The sequence below is a fragment of the Muntiacus reevesi genome, chromosome 14 (assembly GCF_963930625.1).
Source record: "Muntiacus reevesi chromosome 14, mMunRee1.1, whole genome shotgun sequence".
Lineage (NCBI taxonomy): Eukaryota > Metazoa > Chordata > Mammalia > Artiodactyla > Cervidae > Muntiacus > Muntiacus reevesi.
This window is the reverse complement of record NC_089262.1, coordinates 64,897,022-64,921,483: the sequence shown is the minus strand read 5'-3', so window position 1 is coordinate 64,921,483 and position 24,462 is coordinate 64,897,022. Positions and strand designations below refer to the sequence as shown.

General features: G+C 38.0%; 1 protein-coding gene across 6 annotated transcripts in view; it reads left to right on the top strand.

The window, feature by feature from the left end:
• The window catches only part of RANBP17 (RAN binding protein 17), a 349,536-nt gene that overhangs the window by 282,370 nt on the left and 42,704 nt on the right, over positions 1-24,462 (top strand). For all 6 annotated transcript variants that reach the window (XM_065905571.1, XM_065905573.1, XM_065905574.1 and 3 more), the window contains 4 exons: positions 1,063-1,170; positions 3,310-3,392; positions 13,973-14,187; positions 18,084-18,222. In XM_065905571.1, coding sequence (XP_065761643.1) covers positions 1,063-1,170; positions 3,310-3,392; positions 13,973-14,187; positions 18,084-18,222 — 545 coding nt within the window. The remainder of the gene's footprint in view (positions 1-1,062; positions 1,171-3,309; positions 3,393-13,972; positions 14,188-18,083; positions 18,223-24,462) is intronic.

Sequence of the window (24,462 nt, the reverse complement as noted above, 5' to 3'; positions counted from 1 at the left end):
CTGAGTGCTGAAGAATTGATGCTTTTGAACTGTGGTGTTGGAGAAGACTCTTGAGAGTCCCTTGGACTACAAGGAGATCCAACCAGTCCATCCTAAAGGAGATTAGTCCTGAATATTCATTGGAAGGACTGATGCCGAAGTTGAACTCCATTACTTTAGCCACCTGATGCAAAGAACTGACTCATTTGAAAAGACCCTGATGCTGGGAAAAATTGAAGGCAGGAGGAGAAGGGGCTGACAGAGGATGAGACGGTTGGATAGCATCACCGACTCAATGGACATGAGTTTGAGTAGGCTCCAGGAGTTGGTGATGGACAGGGAGGCCTGGCGTGCTATAGTCCATGGTATCGCAAAGAGTTGGACATGACTGGGTGACTGAACTGAACTGAAAGCTTTTCTTCAAGCTATCATCCCGAATGTTCCTTGGGGCTACAGTGAAACTGAACAGCTGATTAAGTCAACAGTTTTTAAGAAAGGAAAAAGAATGTGTGTACATAATTTCTAAGCTGGGAGAGAAATACGCGGGGTTTACTATTTACCGTGCCCCTCCGGCACAGGGGTTAAGAATCTGCCTGCAATGCAGGAGACCCAGGTTCCATCCCTGGGTTGGGAAGATCCCTGGAGAAGGGAATGGCAACCCACTTCAGTATTCTTGCCTGGAGAATTCCATGGACAGAGGAGCCTGACTGACTACAGTCCATGGGGTCGCAAAAAGCCGTATGTGAATGAGCTACTAACACTTTCACCTTCTAACTTTATGTATTTTATTGATAAAAGTTATATAATAAACACCATTTTTTTTTCTTCAGTAATTTGATGTGCAAGAAACTCGGATAATAACAATTCAAATGTTTTTACCTTGATGAACTAAATTTATTTTCCTTTCCTACAATATTAAGTATAATGCTGTAAATATCGTATGTTGCTTACATGGTACTTCATAAGTATGGCACACATAGAAGAAATGTGGGTTCCTTTTTTTTTTTTTCTTTTTCAGTGGCACCAATTTTCAGGAACAATATTTCTTTTGACCCTTAAATTCTTTAACAGGCTTCATAACAGGTACCCAGCATATCTTCCTGTTCTTCAGAGGGCTATCGAGCTGTGGTATGGAGAGCCAGCATGTACAACTCCCATCTTAAAACTTATGGCAGAACTGATGCAAAACAGGTAAGAGGTATGATAGGCAAGTAGAAAAGTAACCTACTGTTTGGTAGCACGCTTCAGAGGTCAGACGTTGCTGCCTAGTGTGTGTGTATTTAAGGCTTAGCAAGAACCCAGGAACCAAAATTTAAGATGATCAGTGAAGACAATAGAATTAGAAATACAAGGTTGAAACCTTTGGGGAGAAAGAATTAGGTGTATATGGAGACTCTGGCAACTGGGGGAAAAGTTGGAAGACCACAGCCATCATTATTTAAAAGACTCAAAAGCATGAAATGGAGAGAGGGTGGTTTTAACTGTTTCACTGCTTTCTGTAGAGGAGAAAAGGAGCTGAGAGGTCTCTGAGTTGAGATGCTTTATTTTGTAGGTGAGGCTCCCAGAGCAATTAATGGACATACAGTTTGTCTCAAAAAGCCCTGGGGATTGTCCCTGCTTTGACTTTTAAGGTATCCTTCCTTTGTGCCAGAATGCACGTATGTGGATGATTTATGCACTCACAATTTTTATTTAAATAGCAGCTGCAACACTTCTCAGAAATTGCCTGGTTAACCTTGTGATTTGCACAGAGAAGCAGAGATTCAGGTTCTCTGCATATAAATATTAACAAAGGTGCAGCTAAAAGAGAAACACTGCAATGAGCTAATTGGCTTTACCACTTTAAAATGTGTCGTTATGAATGTGGCTTAGCACCAAATTACCTGTCGCGTGCGAGCCTGTTTCATCAGTTCCTCTCTGTAAACTGCATGTCGGAAGGGAGGTACCCAGACAGGGAAGCAGTGTGGATTGTGTCTCTAATTTAATCTCTGGTGCTGAGTGTTTCACCACAATAATTTAAAAATCTCAAAACCAGAGGTGGAAAAAGACCTGGCAAATAAGTAAATGTGAGTATTATTCTTTTGAAAGCTGTTAGGATTTTTAAAAACTGTTCTCTAGGTGCCTTAAAGACTAAAGGAAGGGTGGCTATATATTTTATATTAGAAATTTAGTTTTTATTAAATTGCTGTTTTTCAGCAAGATAATTAATAGTACATTACTGATAAAACATTTAATATAAAGGAAAAAAATAACTACATTGTATATTTGCCATAGATGGATAATTCATATCTAGCACAATTGTTCTCAGAACTACCTGGCAAAAATTTATAATGTCAGAAGATGTTTTCTTGTCTATATTTCTCTGAAATCAAATGTGAATTATGTGCATACATTTCTTTAGTCGGAACTGTATGTCAACCATCAAATGTTTCTAATAGACTTCTGGTAAGTTATAACTGCCCTTCATGCTAGAGCACTTTGAAATCACAGAGAGAACCAGCGGTGTACTCTACTCCTTAGCGAAATGCCTTTGCCTCCTGGTGTTTCTTTGCTATGGTGTGTTTCGTATTTTTACTGATCCTTTTAGAAATATACGGTTATTTGTTGAAAGCAGAGCAGCAAGGCAGATTAGAGCCAACTAAAGTCAAAGTGATGTTTAAAAAGCAAATATGATGCCAGGATGGCATATCAGTCCTTTGCCCTTTTCAGACTGTCCCCCCACCTGTCAGGAACTAGGGAAGTAAAATTGTTCTCATTTAGAACTTCTGGGATTTGTTTCTCTTTACTTGAGCTATGTGCAGTGGAAACTCTAGCCCGTATGTAATTTAATGTGTTTGAAATATGCTTGAAGTATCAGATGATCCATTATGCATATGACCAGTATTAAAGGTGCTTAGAGTTCCTGTGATTTTATCACTTGTTTTAAAGATGTGTATTAGGCACTACAGGAGACCTCAAATGTAAATCTCCGTACAAGCATTTGTATAAACTTACAGACTTGGGAGGTTTTTTATTATTATCTATCAGACATTTGCATGAGAGGAAAGGGGGCTAAGGGGTCTGTAATGTAGGATGTCAGGATATCGTTTTGACAGGTAAATGGTGAATTATTTGAATGAGCAAATAAATGAAAATAATTGTATTATCCTAGTATCTTTATTAAAAAATTAGCACATACATTTTGTTAATACTTGTTTAATGGAATGATACTTTTAAAAAGGGATAATTGTACTGTTGCTACTTCTAATAAATGAGAATTCTGAGTATTTTAAACCTACATTTTGTTTCTTTATCTGTACATATAGTCTAAATTTTTGCTGTATTTCTCAGATCCCAGCGTTTGAATTTTGATGTATCATCTCCTAATGGAATTCTTCTCTTCAGAGAAGCTAGTAAAATGATTTGCACTTACGGTGAGTATCCTTTCCCATATTTGTCTCTGCAATATAACTTTTATTCTCTTTGGAGGAAAGAAAGATGTTAGTTATTTTGTTCTTTTGAAACTTCATATCTGTATAAATTTGTGAAGTAGATAACAGGGGTGCAGAAAGCCAGGTAGCTATCATATTGACATCAGGAAAAATAAGCAGTGTGCCTTTGACTACAGATCTTGCCTGACAAACCTGATGAATTTCTTTTAGCTAAAACTTTAGTGTCAGTAGGCAAAGGGAATACACTATAGATACAGTATTGAAATAGAATATTGGAAAGTTACAGCATACTGAAAATTGCTAAAATTTCCATTAGGGAGTTTAGTATATTAGGTCAAAGAAGGCGTAACCCAGTGTGTTGCTGACACTGAATTTGGGGGAAATATCCTGGTAAAGAGCAGTAAATAGTTTATTATAGGGAATTTGAGGGCACCATACCCTTAGAATCAGCATTCTACAGTAATGATTGTCCTATTCAATTGTAGTGGAAACAAAAATTGGTAATTTTTTTTCTGCTTGCCAGCTCTGACAGCTTCACCAGTGGAATTCTCAACTCTCTTGAGACCTTTATGTAGCCAGGGAATGACACAATAGATAAGAATCATCAGTTAGTGTTCCACACATTGACTGAAGACTGACTACAGTCTGGACTCCTTTCAGTATTCTTCTTGAGAGATGTTTCCCTGGGTCCTCCTTTTCTTGATCTTCTTTTTTGCCTGTCTGTTCTTCCTTTCCCAGATCAACAGCCAACTCTATGTTTGGCCTCAGAAGTTGCCTGTGATTCTCATACTTCTTTTTGAATACCTAGAAACAGATCCTACGGAATTTTGTAAAGCTTCTGTTGTGTTTTCAGGGTATATCTAATTCCTTTTAGTGTCTTATCATACAAAGACATGCACCTGGGCCTTTTTCCAAAAGCATGATATCTTAGAAAAAACACAGTTTGGGGAGATTAAAAGATCTGAGTACCAGTTCTAGTACCAACATGTATCAATTCCATGACCTTCAGCTAAGACACTCCTTGTCCTAGTTTTCTCATATATAAAATTAGAAATACTGAATAGCTACTGACCTCTCTGTCTAGTTAGGATTGTTATGTTAGTCAGTCGTGCTCGACTCTTTGTGACCCTCTGGACTGTAGCTTGCTAGGCTCCTCTGTCCATTGAATTCTCCAGGCAAGAATACTGGAATGGGTTGCCCATTCCCTTCTCCAGCAGATCTTACCGTTCCAGGGACAAATGCTGGTCTCCTGCGTTGCAGGTGGACTCTTCACTGTCTGCTCCACCAGGGCAGTCTACAGGGTGCTTATGAGGATTCAGTTACATGGTGCATGGAAAGGCATTAGATAAGTTAACTACTGTGTTTACTGTTATGAAGAAACTGAAGCTCATGGAGGTTAAAGATTTGCCAAATAATACATAGTTAGCAAATAATCAAATGGGAATTTCATTCAAAGTCTGTGTAACTTGAGACAGTAGTCTTTCCATATTCCTTTCTGCCACTTGAGAGTTGCCACATGAAGATTGTACCTAGGGTATTTTTGATGAAACACTGTTCTTTAAAGTATGGTGATTTTTATCCTAAAACTTAAAGGAAATGAAGGTTCAATAGAAAAATAACCTTTAACTTTGTTACCAGTGACTTTGACCCAGACACTTTATTACCCAGAGTAACAGAAAAATCTTTCTCAGCTTTCACTGATTCCACATCAGCCAAGCTGATTTTGTCTGTCTTTATCTTGTGTAATGTTTTATTACTCATGCTTTTACCTCTGGAGATTCTGATATGCTCATTGAAGGGAGATCCTATGGTTGCCATCTAGGAGTCTGGAAGGTAAGGGGGAAAAAAATGGCTAAAAGGGTACAGAAGAGCCAGCATTACTTATTTTCTGGGTAAGCCAAGGTGAAGGAAGGGAAAGCCTATGGAGGAAAGAGACCAGAACATTCTGGGATCCCTTCTGTTCCCGTCCTCACTGGGTTTCTTCTCTGCTCACCTGTCGTGGGCAATGTTTGTGCCATGGATGGTTGAGGCAGTGCAGGGAAGGACTTATTTCCAAATGCACCTGATTTGTTACATATTTTATGGAATACCTCCACCTCGCTGCTCAATGAGACTGGCAGAAAAATAATACTTTCGATATGCTGTTTTATTTATCTACATTCTGTCATGATATACTTTGATGTAAGTTTTTAATTTTGCTTCAGCTCTCAGCTGCTCTTGCAGTTACAGCTCAGGGTCAGCAATGAGGTTAGCCACAGTAGCACAAAACAATTTCCTGTTTGTGCAGCCCAGGTAACATTTGGATGAGGATTAGATTTTACCGCATTTTCTACTAGCCCAAGCCTATTATTTCTAATGAGTTTTAAATTGCTTCAAGAACATGTATTTCAAAATTTAGTGCTGTGATCCATTCAGCCTGAGCAACTTAATAAAAGAAATTTCTTTCTTAAATTTTTGGTTAAAATGTTACATGCAGTGTAATAAATGTTATTACTTTGGAAACCTACTTCTCAGTTTTAAGAACTGGATGTTTTTTATGCTCAATTTCCATTTGTCTGATCTTTTCTTCCCTTTGCCTCTGGGTAATGGTATCTTTAGTGACATCTGTTGGTTGAAGAGTGCACAGAAGGGAAAAATAGTGATTGTCTTTATAAGACTGGCAAGAATGGAACTGCTTTTACTCCTTCCTTAGGTGCCTGATTTAAGAAAGCTCAATGTGTAAAAAATCTAAACTTAAAAATTGGATAAAACAGCTATAATTATTCACTGTACCTAAGAATTTACATCAGGGTCCTTTGAACAATATATGTTGCAGGTACATTTAAGGTATGACTTAATACTATGCTTAAATTAAATTTGTAAAGTGATATACAAGCCACTGTTATTTACTGTGACCTAGGAAACAGACCAGTGGTTTTCCAACTGGGTTTTCTCAGAGCCCTAGAGATCTGTGATAATACCACAGAGACCCTGCAGAGATGGAGGGGGAGAGGACCCTACTGCCACTCCAACCAGAACTGCAGCTATTTATTGTTACACTAGATTTATTTGCAATAGGGGTCACATGCTTAAAGACACTTTTTGATAAAAAGAGCTTGAAAATTACCGGTATGTACTACTAGAAGGATTATGACTTACGTTTAAATGATTATAAAAATTTAGCTGAAGGATGTATTGGCCTTGAAATAATTAGAGACTTGAGAAAATGTTACCAGGAAATAACAGTTCTGAAAAACAGATCATTCAGGAACCATGGATATAACCTTACATTCTCTCATAAGCATATTCAGGGACATAGAACAGCAGAGTAGTAGAGTAATAAGCTCACCAAAGTTCTATGAAGGAGATGGAATGATCAGCACCCTGAGGGTGCCAGACCTTGAGGAATACATTTCACAGTGAATCCACGTGTGTTGGACTTGGCCACTTCTGCACACAAGCCAAAAATGCTAAGCAAGTTGTTAAATAAGTAAGGGTGCTCTCCAAACAAGTACTTAAGAGTTCAATAGATTCTTTCATCCATGCTGCTAATGTTTATCAAGTGTTTACTATTTGTTTGATATTGTGAGAATTAGAGAGGAAGAGAAATACACAAAAAAGAATCTTACTGATTCTTCTCTGAGTTGAGTCCAACAGTGGATTCAGTCAAGTCCATAAAGGATTATAACATACTGTGCTCACTTTCATGCTTAAGACACATGCAGAGTGCTACAGGAGCCCAGAAGTTTCTGACTGAAGCTGAGGGGCCAGACAAGGAAATAAGAACAGGGCCCAGAAGTTTGAGGAGGACATTTCAACCAGGTGATAGCTTTTATAAAATCATACAAATATAAAATATTAAAATAGTCTGTTACTAAAGTGAAGGCTCTCAGAATCGCTGTGTGAAGTAGAAAGTGAGAATCCCTGATTGTCTCATCACTCAAAATCTTTTAACCGCTCAATGTGCACTCTTTCATACTTTTTTTTTTTTCAGACTACAACTATTGTATTTTCAAAATTGTAATTAGGTATTACCAAATAAAGTAATAAACAACTCTTAATTTAGAGTGCAAAATAAAAGCACCTCGTTATTTACAAGGTGCAAAAGCAAGAAAATACAACATAAACTTATCCACATTTTTAAATAGTTGTCTGTGGAATGAGTAAATGCCATTTAAAAACACTTCCAATAGAAAAATGATTTATAAACCAGTTTACAGAAGATCAAAAAAAATCAATGTTTAACACCAACTTTAAGTATAAATAACTAAAAAGAAAATTGTCCTCTCTTCTGTTTTTGCTTCAACATTTGTGTCTTCTGCTCTTTGCCTTTTGGAGAAAACATTGCCTTGTAAGGCTGCCGTCTTTTTGGACGAGGACAAGGATCAAGGTCTTCTTTAATGTAACCTCTTTCCATACAAGTCTGAGTAGAAGGAAAACCAACTTCCCAGAAATTTTCTGGTGTATTGAGTGGAATGTAGCGAAATCGGTGTCTTGAGCAGGAAGCCAACTTCTTTTCTCTTTCTTCTGCTGGAAAATCTGCATAATAAATTTCACATTCCTTACATGTGTGTCCAAGTAATTTTCTTCTCTCTTCTTTCTTCCGAACCACCTCAATATGAGGAAAATTTTGTAATTCAGTCTCTCTATCATCACCTTTAAAATATGACTCCACAAATGCTTTCTGTTTGACTTTATCTTGTTTATCACCAGGAGTGTTTGTTTTTTTGTAGCAGTTGACAATCTTTTAACCGTTCAGTGTGCACTCTTTCACACTTTCTATGTGTAATACACATGTATTATTCCAAAAGTGCTATTATAGTATACTTGTCAATCTATAATTTGCTATTTTCTACTTATAGCATGGCCATTACTTCATACTAACATATATATAAATCTACCATATCTCTTTTTTCCTTAGGTTTTTCGTTATTTTTCTGCCTTATCTTTTAAAATAGCCGCATAGTATTCCATTTTATGGTCATACTATAGTTTATTTAACTACTCACCTTTTGGTAGATGTAATTCTTATAAACATGCAATCTTTCACTATCATGCACTGTCTCAGCAAGCAGCTGTGTACCTTCAGCTTCATGAGCATCCACTTATTCAGTAAGTATGTATATTGAGAGTAGTGGGTATGGTTCCAGACTCTGGATATATCAGTGAGTAAAACTGAAAAAAATATTATTTAGTATGTCAGAAAGTAGTAAGTTCTGTGGAGAAGAAGAAGAAAGAAAGCAAAGAAAGTATTAGAAGTACCAGGGATTGGGAAACATAATGCAGTATTAAGTACAGTGATCAAAATAGGCATCATTTGAAAAAATGACATTTGAGCCAAAACTTGCAGTCAGTGAGGGGGTTAATTATGCAGATATCTCAGGGAAGAGTGTTCTAGGCTGAAGGAACACCAAGTTTTAGGGTCCTGAGGCAGAAGTGTATCTGGCATGTCTGAATAACAGCAAGGATGTCGGTAGCTGGAACAGAGTGAACAAGAGAGAGTAATAACATAAGCGATGTCATGTAATGTCATGTCCTGTAGACATTATCAGGACTTTAAATCCAAGTCAAAGAGAAGGACTTTAGAATGTTTTGAGCAGAGGGCTGACATGATTTTATATTAGCTTTGACCACGATGATAGCAGTGGGAGTAGTGAAAAGTGGTTGGATTCTTTATATATCTGAAAGTAAAACTAAATTTCCTGATGAAATGGATATATGTATCAAGGGATTTTGTCATAAACAACTGGAAAGATGAAGTTACCATTAACTGAGAGGGTAAAGGCTGAAATTGGGTATGAGGGGGAAATCAAAAGTTCCCTTTTGGCTTTGTTGAGCTTGAAGTGTTGATTGTAGACATTCAGGTGGAAGTGCTGAATACAGAGTCGGATATACAAGTCTGAGGATCAGAAGAGGTCTGGTCTAGAAAAACAAATATGGAAGTCATTAACTCTTAGGTGCTATTTAAAGCTACAAAACAAGAGAGGGTCGCCAGGATATGGGGTGTGGATTTAAATATTAAAGATTTAGGTTTACTTTTAGAGGAAAACTGAAGACACAGTTCTTTTGAAGAAGATCACCATTCTTTTAAGGAGTTTCGTTACAAGGGGAAGTAATATCAAGCAGGGAAGGAGGCCCAGGAGAAGGTTTTGTTTCAAAAAAAAAAAAAGATTGCAGGGGAGAAAAAGGGGAAATCGCTGTGCTTCGTTCTTAAGCACAGAAAAGGAGATGGGAGCTGGTTCAGCACATTGAGAAGCTGGCTTTTACAGAGCCTGTGTATAAGTGCAAATGCTAGGAGATGGTGAGATATGGCAGTGAACATTTGTTTTGGAATGTATTCCCAAAAGTGGATTTACACAGTTTTAATAAATTTAACCAAATTGCCCTCAAGAATGGTTATACTAATTCACATTCCCAACAATTTTCTTAATTTACCACGTGTTTATCAATGCTGCATCGTTTTAATCTTTTTCAACCTGAATGGGAAATATTATATTCCTTTCCATTTCCACAGCTTCGTTTCTGTCTCAAACCACTTACATCCAGGGGGTTTGGCTGGTTTGCAGAGACAGAGTGGGTTGAGCGACCTAAAATAATGTCAGCAAGCTTGCAGTTCTCCTCCCATAACTGTTCTGATGGTAAATGAAGACATTCAGCCTATAGAGCTGTCAGCTAAATATCAAATTTGCTTTAAAATTTTAGAGATTAAAAGGGAAAAATAAAAGGTAAATCAGTGTAATAGATTGCTTTATAAACCAGGAAGTAACATTGTTCATACTGTTAGTGCTTCCTGGTACAAGATAGAACTACTGTATATCTTAGCCCTTGTACCTTTTTTAAAAACTATTATTGGGACTTTCCTAGTAGTCCAGTGGTTAAGAATCTACCTTCCAACACAGGGGATGCAGACTTGATTTCTGATTGGAGAACTAAGATTCCACGTGTCACAGGGCACCTAAGCCCATATGCCACAACTACCGAGCCCACACCACAACTAGAGAGCCCACGAGCCCTCACTAGAGAGAAGCCTAATGACACGGTGAAGAGGTGCTGTGTGTGTCCCACAGCTAAGAACTGATGCAGTCAAATGAATTAATAATGTTTTAAAATGTGTTCTTCTGAGGGCACAGGGAAATGTAGATTGTGGGCCAATGATCCACAATGTGATACCCTACAGCCAGTTCTCTTTTGAAGGAATAGAGGGAAAGTGGTCAGATATATAGCATTGTCCTTACTTTGAATTATGTATCAGAAGAAAGTGACATTATTCTTCACCAGACACACTCAGCTTTACCTCCTCTTTTTCAGGCCATAGCTCCCCATGTCTGAACTTACAGGCTAGCAGACTGGAGAGAGAAAAGAACACTTAATACTGTGTATGGTTATAGTTTACGTGAGCACTGTGCCAGGTACTGGGGTAAGCATTTTACATATGCTGTCTCCTTTACTCCACATAAGAGCCTTGTGAGTTATAAGTACTGTTACTGTAACTGGTCCCAGTTATGACAGATATAGTCAGTGGGAAACAGCTAGAGATTTCCCTTTTGTTTCTAAACTTTGGAAGTCTCTAATTTCATTACAGAAAGTGTATCATTTCTTTTTTACAAGTGGCAACTGTTACTGGCTTCAGCGGCTGCCTTCATCACCCAGCAGTCCATCAGTGTAATAAATATGGAAGGAAGGAAATAGGACTTTATAGGGGTGGGGTGGAATAGGGAAGGCACAGAGGCTTGTCATACCTATAGCGGAACACTGAAACAAAATCTCAACTTGATCACTTTTGTTTAGAGCAATGTGAGTCTAACTGCTAGATTTTAAGCTTTTTGAGGGCAGGGACTCCAATTTCAGTAAGGATTGTTGAATAACATAAATTGAATAACGCTGATAGGAGTGGATAAATGACATGCCTTCTCTTCCATAGTCATTTATAGCCACCATGGAATGCAAAACCACTGGAGTACGATGAAATACAGTTTCCTCTTTCAAAAGTATTACTCATTCTACTTTTTCAAGGTCATAGTGGTATGCTAACTACTGTTTTAATTAACACAGGTGTGTCTGAAATAGTCCAGAAGACATGTACGCCAGATCATAACTTTAATATGAGATAAAAGTTGTGATTCTAAATAATCCTTCTTGATGATAGGTTATCCAGTCTTCTGGAATCCAAAATTTTCTCCCAACACAGTTCTTAGTCTGCCTATTCCATCTTGTGCTGAAGAATATAGGATCTTTACTTTCTCCATGAGGACCTCAGCATAGGAAGTCCCCAGAAGATGGCCTACTTTCTGTTTGACCCTAGCCTCCTTAACTCAAAATGTGTAAGCCACCACCACTACCACCAGATTATCCAGCTTTTCCCACCACATGCAAGCAGTGCTTTTCTTTCCTGGGAAAGGGACAGGGAATGTGTATCTTGATTTAGATTGAATTGGAGGTGAAGGTAGTAAAGCCTTGGTTGAGAACTGCCCTCTCCTGCAGTTCCCTGCTGTTTCAGGCCTTCATGCCCGTGCACGTAATCTCTGGAATACTCTTCTCTCCCTTCAAGTCCATCTGAGAAGTTGCGATTGATCATTGAGAAGCAACCTGTTCTGTGAAGCCTTTCCCACACTGCTCTCCTGCCCAAGCAAAGTCAGTCTCTTCTATTCCCATAAAATCTTGACATATGTCTCTGATAGTGTTTGTCACATTGTATGGAATTATTTGTTTACGAATCTATTCTCCCACCAGTAGCTATTAAGTAAATACTATCATATTGAGTTGAAACTTATCATGTCTTTCTCAGAGAAGTTAGGATGAGATCATGAGAGAGGGTATGACAGAATGTGTTATGGAGTAAATTCCAAGATATGCTTCAGCCATCACAGTGGTGTTGTAATTCAAATGTATAAATTATAAGCAAAGCCACTGGGCTTCTGAGGATTCATAGAAAGGAAAAAAAACCACAAAATATGTATGCAGCTGTTTCAGAAAGGCAGATAAAGGGCTGGGGACCTTCACCTTGGCCTGGTCCTGTTTCTTGCTCTGCTAGAATTATTGGTCCTTCTTAACCTCTTAGTAAGCATATGGTTTTCATAATGTTCATATCAGTCAAGATTCAAACAGGGAAAAGCAAACACTGTGACACTGATGGAATAGGGGGTTTATTTTAGGAATCAGACCTTGTACTATCTTGGGCAGAGATGGCAAAATGGACCTCCATGGGGGGAGCTGGAAGTTCAGGAGAAAAATCACTAATCAGCCCTCCTGAAATGGCATGGTGGACAAGTTGGAGCTGGCAAGGATATCTAAGAGCTGGAGACACGCAGCTGCTAGGGTGAGACCATGAACGCCTGTGGAGTGAGAGGGGGACTGGTGCAGTGGTTGGGACGCAGCGGAAGGCTGTTGCCTCTGTGTAGCCGCTGCTCTGCACGTTTGCTGCCAGGCACTTGGTGGTAGGCTTGGGGTCATTGGTCAGCAGGGCTTGCAGTTCTTCACACGGAGCTGGGAAAAGCAAACTAAAACCCAAAGGTATTTCTACATCTTTTTCTCACAGCCTCTAATCACAACAACCTTCAGAAAGTCCTAGCTGCTACTTCACTTTCATCTTCCAAATCTCATATAGATTTCTCTTTTGCTCAATTCTAGCCCGCAACTATACAGGGAAATGTATTCTGGGAAACTTAATTCTTATTTAGCCCAATAGACACAGTACAGAACCACAACAGTGTGCCTCTAAATTTTGTAAATTGAATTTAGTTTCAATTTTAGAAGTGTTACTTGAACAGGAAAAAGCAGAGCTAAGAAACACATGTAACTTTATAATTTTTTACAAAGCATTCTTGGATATTGTCTAGTAATATGCCTTACTAGCACACCTTTCAGAAAGAGAAACTGTTGGTTGTAAATGCTAACTAGAGAAACTGTAAGGTGATTATATAAACATTACTTTGTTTTTGATGGTCAAACATAGAATTTAAGTACAGTTTTTAAATGATCGTCTCTTTAGGTCTTCTGAAAAAGGATCTAAGGAGAAAAGGGAAGTAACATTTATTGTGTACTATGCCAAGAACTTATGTGTCTTATTTTATTTATTTCACATGCCAAACCTGTGAGCCTCCTAAAAGTGAAGTAGCTCAATATCAAGTTCATGTGAAAAAGTTGAAAATTCACCCCACAATTTAGAGTAACATATATCTGTCTAAGTTTTCTTTTCTTGATTTAGTTGGTTATTTACTCCTACTTTCTTTTCACTTCTTATTGAAGAAGAGATAATGTAAATATTAGAGTACATAAACTAATCTTTAGTACAACTCAATGAATTTTTATGTATCTACATATATATTCATGTAATCACCATCCAGACAAAAATATCAAACTTCTCCAGTACCTTTGATTGATTTTCACTGGGCCATTTGTACTTCCCATATAAACTGCCTTATGTATTTAAATTTTTCATTATATGGACAGTGTGAATCTTGGAAAAACGGTAAGGGGAAATGAACAATAGCGATAAAGTGAAAATGTTGAATAATGTGCCTCATAACTGCGTTGAATTACATCTACTTATGTCACTTTCTCATTCTGCTTTTACCCTGAAACAGGTAATCAGATCCTGTCCCTTGGGAGCCTCTCAAAAGATCAGATTTATCCAATGAAACTCAAGGGCATCTCCATCTGCTATTCAGCTCTCAAATCTGCCTTGTGTGGAAATTATGTCAGCTTTGGCGTCTTCAAGTTGTATGGGGACAACCACTTTGACAATGTACTCCAAGCCTTTGTCAAAATGCTGCTGTCAGTGTCCCACAGTGACTTGCTCGTAAGCAATCCTGTATCCTGGGAGTCTTTGTATGAAATGTGAAATAACACCACCACAGGCTTAGAATTGTTTCAATGAAACCCAAGAAGTTAGAACAGTACTAGATCATTTTATGTTTGAGGACAGCATTTGATTTAGCTTAAGGAATTAGAACAACTATAGTGGCTGTTTTTATACAATTAAATGTGCAGTTTTGAAAACTGCATCTTCTGACAAATTGGTCATCTGGAGTGTTCTGAGTTCTGTGTCTATAGAAAGCGTAATTAGCAATTTCAACTAAGTGCTTACAACTGTGCTGACAATTCAGAAAAGGTCTGTGTTTCCTGAGGCAGAAATGCAGATGACTCTAGGACCTTCTCCCTCCTTCAGTTCAGCTCTGTCTGCTTCCTCTGCGGTGTGGCTTTCCTTTCCCGTAACATTCTGATGTAGTGGACAGAGTGCTGAACTAGAAGTTGAGCAACCTGGTATACAGTCTCAACTCTGCCACTCAGTGGTCATTTACCTAGAATAAATCACCTTCTCTATTTCTCAAGGCTTCAATTTCCTCACCTCTAAAATGAGTAAATTAAACAAAGTGATCTCTAGGTCCCTTTTCTACCCTACTGTCTAGTTTCAGTGATTTATGTCAGTAGTTTTCAAACTTTGAAGTCCATCAGAATCACCAGGGGTACTTGCTGGAATTCAAATTTCCAGGCTTCTCCACTGAGCTGTGTCGTTATCAGACTTTTTTTTTTAATATCTCTGTCTGATTACACAAAAGCTAATATATGCCCAGCGTGGTTGCAGTAATTGCTTCAGTAACACAGCCAAACTCAGGCTCAGGCTTTCCCACCTGCCCGAGACTACAAGCAAGATCCGGGGGCCTGCATTAGTTAGCCTGTGTGAGAAATGCTTCTTGACATTCTAATGGACTGGTGGTACCCTCTCCCACCTTTCTTAGCTAGTCTTCATAAAACCACATCTTGGGAATTCCGTAGCAGTTCAGTGGTTAAAACTCTGCAGTTTCACTGCCAAGGACCCAGGTTCAGTCCCTGGTCAGGGAACTAAGATCCCATAAGCAACACAGCGTGGCCCAAACAAAAACCAAACAAAAAAACGCATCTCAAGCCAAAGGTATCCAACCTCTTTGCAGTAGAATGGGATGCTCATTGAAGGCTGCCTGTGCGACAGAAATTATGGAGTAGAGACTTGAGTCAGATCAACCATGTGCTACAGCCTCCTCACTGAGGGAACTCTTCATTTAGCAGTTGAAGCCCTCCAAAAAAAAAAAAAACAAAAAAAAAACAGAAAAACCTGATATGGCTCCAGGATTTTCTCTGATCTTTTTCCTAGTAGACAAGCAAAGCTTTACCTCAGTAATCTCAAAATTGAGGATGCATAGGACTCCCTTAGAATATACTTTTTTAAATGCCCTTTTCAGGACCTCATTCCAGAGGTTTTCATTTTGTTAAGTCTGAACTGGGGATCAGAAAACTACGTTTTTAACAAGTACCCCCATGTGATTTTTATGGAGGTAGTCTTAATCTCACTTTAATAAATATTGCTATGGTTTATTTCTCTTACGAGTGTTGTGCTTCTTTGATACTGGTTTGAGTTTCATTTGAGGTTTTCTAGGTGTATTTCTCATGCACTTACCTTTTTCCTGTTGTGTATGGTAAATATTAAGCCATTTATCCAGTTATGATTTAGTTAGATGGGTTGACATTGTGTGAATACAGCAGATGATGATACCAAATCCTATAACAGCAGATTTCTTTGTGTTAAAAAAAAAAAGGTTCCCTAGCTCCTGTTAAGCACTGTTCTGTGTTATATTATTCCAGCCCAGAAAAATAATTCAGTCTTCTAAATTCCATACTACAACGGTGTTGCTTGCGCTTAACTGTTAACCATATAAGGCAAATTGAAATTGCATACTATGCTATATATACTATAGCTTCAAATTAGGACTTCTAGAGATCAAGGTATTTTTATTAGAATTCCTTTAAATACTGAATTGAGAATCATTACGTCATTTGTTCCATGTTAGGTTGGTGCAAAAGAAATTGCGGTTTTGCACTGTTGAACTTTGCCATTTGGTATTGGAATACATTCTTAAATAAATGTGGTTATGTTATACATCATTTTAATACACCTTTATCACTATTTTTTTTTTGCTAATGACTTATTGCTGTTTATTTTATATTTGTTTTAGACTAGGGAAATGATATTAAAAAGCAAATTCGAGTAATTTTCTTATTTGAGTTCTAAATGTGTTGTAAAGCGGCAGAGACAGCTTGTAACATCAACAACACATTTGGCCCAGAAACTGCTAATAAGCATTGCAGTCAGGCTTCCCGGTGGCTCAGACAGTAAAGAATCCACCTACAGTGTGGGACACCTGGGTTCAATCCCTAGATTGGGCAGATCCCCTGGAGGAGGGCATGGCAACCCACTCCAGTATTCTGGCCTGGAGAATCCCCATGGACAGAGGAGCCTGGAGGGCTGCAGTCCATGGAGTTGCAGAGTCAGACACAACTGAGTGACTAAGTACTCAGCATACAGTACAATGCAGTAGTGGTTCAAAAAGCTTTGCAAAGGAGATGATGAGAGCCTTGAAAATGAGCACAGTAGCCAGCCATTGGAAGTTGACAATGACCAACTGAGAGCTGTCATAGAAACCGATCTCTTACAACTGCACAAGAAGTTGCTGAAGAACTCAACGTTGACCATTCTAGTCATTCGGCATTTGAAGCACATTGGAAAGGTGAAAAAGATGGATAAATATGTGCTTCATAAGTTGCCCGAAAATTTTGAAAACTGTCGCTTTGAAGTGGTGTCTTCTCTTACTCTCTGCAACAACAAGCCATTTCTCAATCAGATTGTGACTTGTGATGAAAAGTGGATTTTATACAACAACTGGAGATGGCCAGCTCAGCAGCTGGACCAAGAAGCAGCTCTAAAGCACTTCCCAAAGCCAAACTTGAACCAAAAACAAGGTCATGGTCACTGTTCGATGGCCCACTGCTGGTCAGATCTTACTCCAGCTTTCAGAATCCTGGTGAAACCATTACATCTGAGAAGTATGCTCAGCAAATTGAAGAGATGCACCAAAACCTGCAGTGCCTGCAGCTGGCATTGATCAACAGAAAGGGCCTGATTCTTTTCTATGACAATGCCCGACTGCACATCGCACAACCGATGCTTCACAAATTGAATGAATTGGGCTATGAAGTTTTGCCTCATCTGCCATATTCACCTGACCTCTTGCCAACCGACTTCTTCAAGCATACTGACTTTTTTCAGGGAAAATGCTTCCACAACCAGCAGGAAGCAGAAAATGCTTCTCATGAGTTCATCGAATCCCAAAGAATGGATTTTTATGCTCTAGGAATAAACAAACTTATTTCTCATTGGCAAAAATGTGTTGATTGTAATGGTTCCTATTTTGATTTAAAAAGATGTGTTTGAACCAAGTTAAAATGATTTATACCCAGGCTTCCCGGCTAGCTCAAATGGTAAAGAATCTACCAGCAATGCTGGAGACCTGGGTTTGATCCCTGGGTCGGAATGATCCCCTGGAGAAGGGCGTGGCAACCCACTCCAGTATTCTTGCCTGGAGAATTCCACGGACAGAGGAGCCTGGTGGACTACAGTCCGTGGGGTCGCAAAGAGTCAGACACAGTTGGGCAGCTAACACTTTCACACTTTCATTTTCATAATTATTTAAAATTCACAGTCTGAAACTGCAATTATGTTTGTACCAACCTAATTATTTTATATATCTTTGTTTTTATGTTTATTTATATATTTGTGTGTAAATAAGGTCTCAATTTCCAATCTTATAAATGGTAATTGTCACTGAACTGTAGCATGTCTTTTGCTTCCCTGTGGCTTGACATTTAGTATTTCTATTATAGCAATATCGGAAACTGAGCCAGTCGTATTATCCACTCTTGGAATGTCTCACCCAGGACCACATGAGCTTCATCACCAACTTAGACCCTCCTGTACTCCTGTATGTTCTCACATCCATCTCAGAGGGACTCACTGCTCTTGGTGAGTATCAGGGAGAGCATTGTTTTGAGAGGAAGAACTTGGTGAGTAGGTGCTTTTGAGATGATCATCCTACAAAATGGGAAAGACGGTTTAACCAAACTGAAAGATTGTAACTATTACTTAAAAGACAGAAAATACACTTTTTCATATTTTGATGGACAGTTTATTTTTAATCAGCTTTGTTAAAGTACAATTTACACACTGTAAAAATTATTGATTTTAAGTGAACAGTTCAATGCATCTTGACAAATGTATAAGCATAGTCATGAACCACCACAGCCAAGATAACAGAACATTTTCATCACCACAAAACTCCCTCATGACCCCTTCTAATCAGTCCCTCCCCTTAGTTCCAGCCCCAAGGAGCCACTGTCTACTTTCTGTCACTGTACTTTGCCTTTTCCAGAATTTCATATAAGTGGAATCATGTGACATATAGTCCTTTGTGTCTGGCTTCTTCCATTTAGCATAATGCCTTTTTTTGCGAATCAGTTTTTATCTTTCTATCACTCGGTATTATTCCATTGTATGGGTTACCACATTTGTTAATTTGTTGATATATTTTCACCAACTGATAGCATTTGGGTTGTTTCCATTATTTGGTTGTTTTGAATAATGCTACTGTGAACATTCATGCACAAGTCTTTCTGTGGACAAATATTTCTCTTGAGTAAGTACCAAGGTGAAATTTCTGGGTTGTGTGCTAGACGTATATTTAACATTGTTAAAATCTGCCAAACCATTCCAAAATGACTGTACCATTTTGCTCCCTGCAGCAATGTATAAGGGCTGCAGTTGCCCTCTGCCTTCCCTAACACTTGCTTTTTCAGTCTTTGCGGGGTAGGAGGCAGAGGCTGCTTTGGATCTTAGACACGGCATGCAGGAGTATGTCATGCAAGATCTTTCATTGTAGTTTCCCTGTGCAGTCTCAAGTAGTCGAGGCACTCGGGCTTAGTTGCTCCACGGCATGTAGGAGCTTAGTTCCCCAACCAGGGACCCAACCCACGTTCCCTGCATTACAGGGCAGATTCTTAACCGCTGGACTGCCCAGGAAGTCCCGATTATCAGTCTTTTTCATCTTCATAGTCTTAATGGGCATGAAGTGGACTCCCCTTGTGTTTTTAATTTGCATCTCACTAATGGATATTAATTTGAGCATCCTTTCATGCTTATTTGCCATTTGTCTGTCTTCTTGGTGAAGCAGTTGTTCCAATCTTCTACCCAGTTTTTCTGAGTTATTTTATCTTGAAAGTGTTTGTTATATATTGTTGCTACAAACCTTTTCTCAAATACATGTTTTGCAAATATTTTTTCAACTTTGTATTGTCTTTTTTATTTTCTTATCAGTATCTTCTGAAGAGTAAAAGTTTTCAATTTTGAGGAAGTCCAATTATTTTTTTCTCTTAGAGATTCATGTCTTTTGTGTCCTGTCCTGAGAAATCTTCCTTATTAACCCGAGGCCATAAAGGTTTTTTTCTGTGTTTTCTTCTAAAAGTTTTATAGTTTTAGCTCTTATGTTTAGGTCTATGTTCCATTCATAGACCTTGTGGCTTCCCTTGTGGCTCAGCTGGTAAAGAATCCACCTGCAATGCGGGAAACCTGGGTTCAGTCCCTGGGTTGGGAAAATTCCCCGGAGAAAGGAAAGGCTACCCACTCTAGTATTCTGGCCTGGAGAATTCCATGAACTGTATTAGTCCTTGGGGTCACAAAGAATTGCACATGACTGAGCAACTTTCACTCACTATTATGAGATAAAAGCTAAAATTCTTTTTTTAATATGGATATTCAGTTGTTCTAGCACATTGATGAAGAACATTCTTTATCTGTTAGACTACTTTGTTATATTTCTGTACTATCCTAATTTTATAGTAAGTCTTAAAATCAGATAGTATGGCCTTCTAATTTTGTTTTTTTCATTATAAATTGTCTTGACTTTTCTGGCCTTTGCTTTTTTTTTTTAATAAACATTAGAGTCAACTTGTTGATTTCTCTTGTTAGATTAAAAAATGAGCAGGAGAATTTGGGTTACATTCAATCTGTAGCCCAATTTGGGGAGAACTGACATCTTAGCAGTATTGAGTGTTCAGTTCCTGAAAATGGCATATCTTTCCATTTATTTGGATCTTCTTTACCTTTTCTCAACAGCATTTTTGAAGTTTTGACTATATAAGTCTTATCCAACTAATTATTTTATGCTTTTATGCTCTTGTAAATGGTATTGATTTCAATATCTGTTGTTTTTGCTACCATGTAGAATTGCAATTGATTTCTTTGTGTGTTGACCATGTACTCTGTAATCTTGCTAAACTGACTTATTAATTCTGGTAGCTTTTTATAGATTTCTTTATGATAGATGTGTCTTTCTACATAGATAAGTCTGCAAATAAAGATAGTTTTACCTCTTTTTGAATCTGTGTGGCTTTTTTTCCCTTACCTTATTACACTAGCTAGAGCCTATAGTAAAATGTTGAATGGAAGTGATGATAGCAAACATTTTTCCCTTGTCTTCAGTGTTATGGAGAAAGATATATTCTTCCACCATTCAATATAAGATTAACTAGCTCCAGGTTCAATTCCTGGGACAGGAAGATCCACTGGAGAAGGGATGGGCTACCCACTCCAGTACTCTTGGGCTTCCCTTGTGGCTCAGCTGGTAAAGAATTCACCTGTGGTGTGGGAGACCTGGGTTCGATCCCTGGGTTGGGAAGATCCCCTGGAGAAGGGAACAGCTACCCACTCCAGCATTCTGGCCTGGAGAATTCCATGGATGTACAGTCCATGGGGTCACAAAGAGTCAGACACAACTGAGTGACTTTCACTTCATTCACCCGGTTTTTTTTGTAGATCTTCTTTATCTTGTTAAGAAAATATCTTTCTTTTGTAGTTTTCTGAGAGTATTCTCATGAATGGGTGTTGGATTTTATCACATTTTTTTTCCTGCATATTCTAAGATAATCTTAGGGTTTTTCATTGTTTGTCTGGTAATACATTGTATGGTATTAATCATCGTATTGATGGATATTTGAATGTTAAAACAACCTTGCATTCCACACTTGGTTATGACATATTGTCCTGCTTATAAATTAATAGATTAAACTTTCTAAAATTTAGATACATATTTTTACATCTATGTTCATGACAGCTATGATGGATTCTTCTGTAGTTCTTCTTTAGTAGTTTTCTGTTCTCATATCTTTGCCTTGATTTAGTGTTGATATAGGGCTCTCAGAAATGAGTTGAGAAATGTTCCCTCCTCTCATTTTCTTAAAGAGTTTGTGTAGAATTGTTATCAGTTCTTCCTTAAATGTTTAATAGAATTCCCTAGTGAAACCACTAGGCCTAGATTTTTCTTTGTTAGAAGGTTTTTAACTATAAATTAAATTTCTTTAATGGATAGGAGACTGGATTTCTTTCCAGTCTCCTATTATATCTTGAGTAGCATTTGATAGCTGTATCTTTAAAGGAAATTATTCATTTCATCTAAAGTTTATCTGACATTATTGACATAAAGTTGTTCACGTTACCCTCTTGTTATGGCTTCCGTGGTGGCTCAGTGGTAAAGAATCCACCTGCAATGCAGGAGACGCAGGTTCAATCCCTGGATAGGAAAGACCCCCTAGAGAAGGAAATGGCAACCCAATCCAGTAGCCTTGCCTGGGAAATCCCATGGAAAGAGGAGTCTGTCAGGCTACAGCCCTTGGGGTTGCAAGAGTAGGACATGACCTAACGACTAAACTAGCACCACCATCATCTTGTCATACAGCTTAATTTCTGCAGGATCTCTAGGAATGCTCCCTCCTTAATCCCTGACGTTGGCAGTTTGTGTGTTTTTTTCTTGGGAATACTGGCTCTAGGTTTATCCATTTTATACAGAGAACCAGCTTTCATTTTTCACTGATTTCTCTATTCTATTTTTTATTTCATTGACTTCATGTATGATCTTCATAATTTCCTTCCCTCAGTTTATTTGCTTTTCCTTTTCTAGTTTTTTCAAGTAGAAGCTTACATTGCTGATCTTAGACCTTTTTTCTTTTCTCATATACAAATCTAGTGCTTTAAGCACTGCTGTGGCTATAACTCATAAAGTTTTTTATTTATTTGGGGACTTTTTCTATTCAGTTAAAAGTATTTTTTAATTACCCTAGTGATTTCTTCTTTTACTAATGAGGTATTACTTAGAATCACATTGTTAAATTTCTGATGGTTCTGTTATTAATTCTAGTTTAATTTTATTTTAGTCATAGAATATACTCAGTTGTTGTTTTGAATCTTTTTTATGGTCCAAAGTACAGTGAATGTTTCACGGGCACTTGAAATGGGTTTGTATTCCATTGTTGTTGGGAAGAATGTTCTCTAAGTGTCAGATCTAATTGCTTGATAATGTTCACATATTCTATATTTTTACTGGTTACTTTTTTGTCTCTTTGTCTGTTTTCTACTTGTCCTTTGAATTGCCAGAAGATAAGTGCTATAGCCTCTAACCATAATTAGAAATTTGTCCATTTCTCCTTTTAGTTCTATCAGTTTTTGTATGAAGTATTTTAAAGCTCTGTTATCAAGTGTGTGTATATACATTTAGGATTGTTATGTCCCCTTGATTAATTTACCCTTTAATCCTTATGAAATGACACAGTTTATCTCTGGCAATATTCTTTCCTCGGAAATCTACTTTGTCTGATATTACTAGCCTCTCCAGCATGCTTTTGATTAGAGTTAGCCTCTTTTTCCATCATTTCACTTTTAATCTTTCTGTGTGTCTCGATATTTAAAGTTGGTTTCTTATCAACATCAGGTATTTTCTGTTGCTGTTGTAACAACGTTTTACAAACTTGATGACTTAAAACAACATAAATTTGCTGTCCTGTAGTTCTTTACTTCATAAATCTGGCGTGGGTCTCACCAGACTAAAATCAAAGTGTCAGCAGAGCTGTTACCTGTCCGGGAGCAAATCTGTCTCCTTGGCTTCTTCAGCCTCTAGAGATCCCCGGCACGCCTTGACTCCTGGCTCCTGTCCTCCGTCTGCAGAGCCAGCAGCACCGAACATCTGAGCGCTCTCCCAAAGGTGCATCTCCAGTGGGTTCTGATGTCTTCTACCTCTCTTTCACTCTCAAGGACCCTTGGAATTACCTGGGGCCTACCCTTATAATCAGGGATAATCTCCCTGTTTTTATTTCAACTGATTATCAACTTTAACCCATCTGCAACTTTATTCTCTGCTGTGTAAGCTAACACATTCACAAGTTCCAGGGATTAGGATATGGACCTATTGGCCTAACATATAGCATATAGTTGGGTCATATTTTTATATGAAATCTGACTATCTCTGCCTTCTACTAATAAAGTGTTTCAGCCATTAACATTTAATATAATTACCAGTATATTGAGTTTAAATCTACAGTATTGTTATTCATTTCTTCTTGCTTTGTCTTTTTTTCCTCCTTTCTTTTAGTTTGAATTAATTAAATGTTTTTTATGACTCCATTCTATATCCCCTATGAGCTTATTAGCCATACTTCTTAATTTTTAGTGGTACTCTAAGGTTTATAATCTATACCATCAAATGATGTAATCACAGTTTACATTCAAATAATTGCAGTCTACCTCTGTCTCTCTGTCTCTATTCCTTCTGGAACTTCAACTACATGTGTTATGTATCTCTGTTACATTGTTTAAAGACTGGAGAGAACTCCTCTACAGATCTTCAGAGCTCTCTTCTCAAGTAGTACCCACTCTCTGATACTCAGTCCCAGAAGATCCAACTGCCTGAGCCTCCCCAGTTCAACTCACTGAGACCACTTGGCTTTGTTTGGATTCCCCTCTCCTGGTCAGTAGCCTGGAAACTGCTCTGGGCAAGAAGCTTGAACAGTTGTGTAGGCATTACCTCATTCGTTTCCCTCCTCTCTGCTTTAATAGTCCTATGCTGCTGCTTGTGCAGTAATTGAAAAATGTTGTTTCATATATTTTGTCCTGTTTTCTAGTTGTTTATGGCAGAAGGAAAAAATCCTCATAGCAGTTAATCCTTCATGGACAGAAACTGAAGTCTTGTCTTTTTTTATTACAGTTTGTCTTAACATTCTTTTATCTCATATCATAGCAGTACTTAAAGGTTTCAAATTAGCAGATGGCTATGTTGTACTCACAGACTGTGATTTTAAGCCTGGAATCTGCATTTTAACAAGTCTCTCAAAGGAATCTTGACGAAGTGGCATAATGGAGGGAATATTGAACTTGAATTTAAGT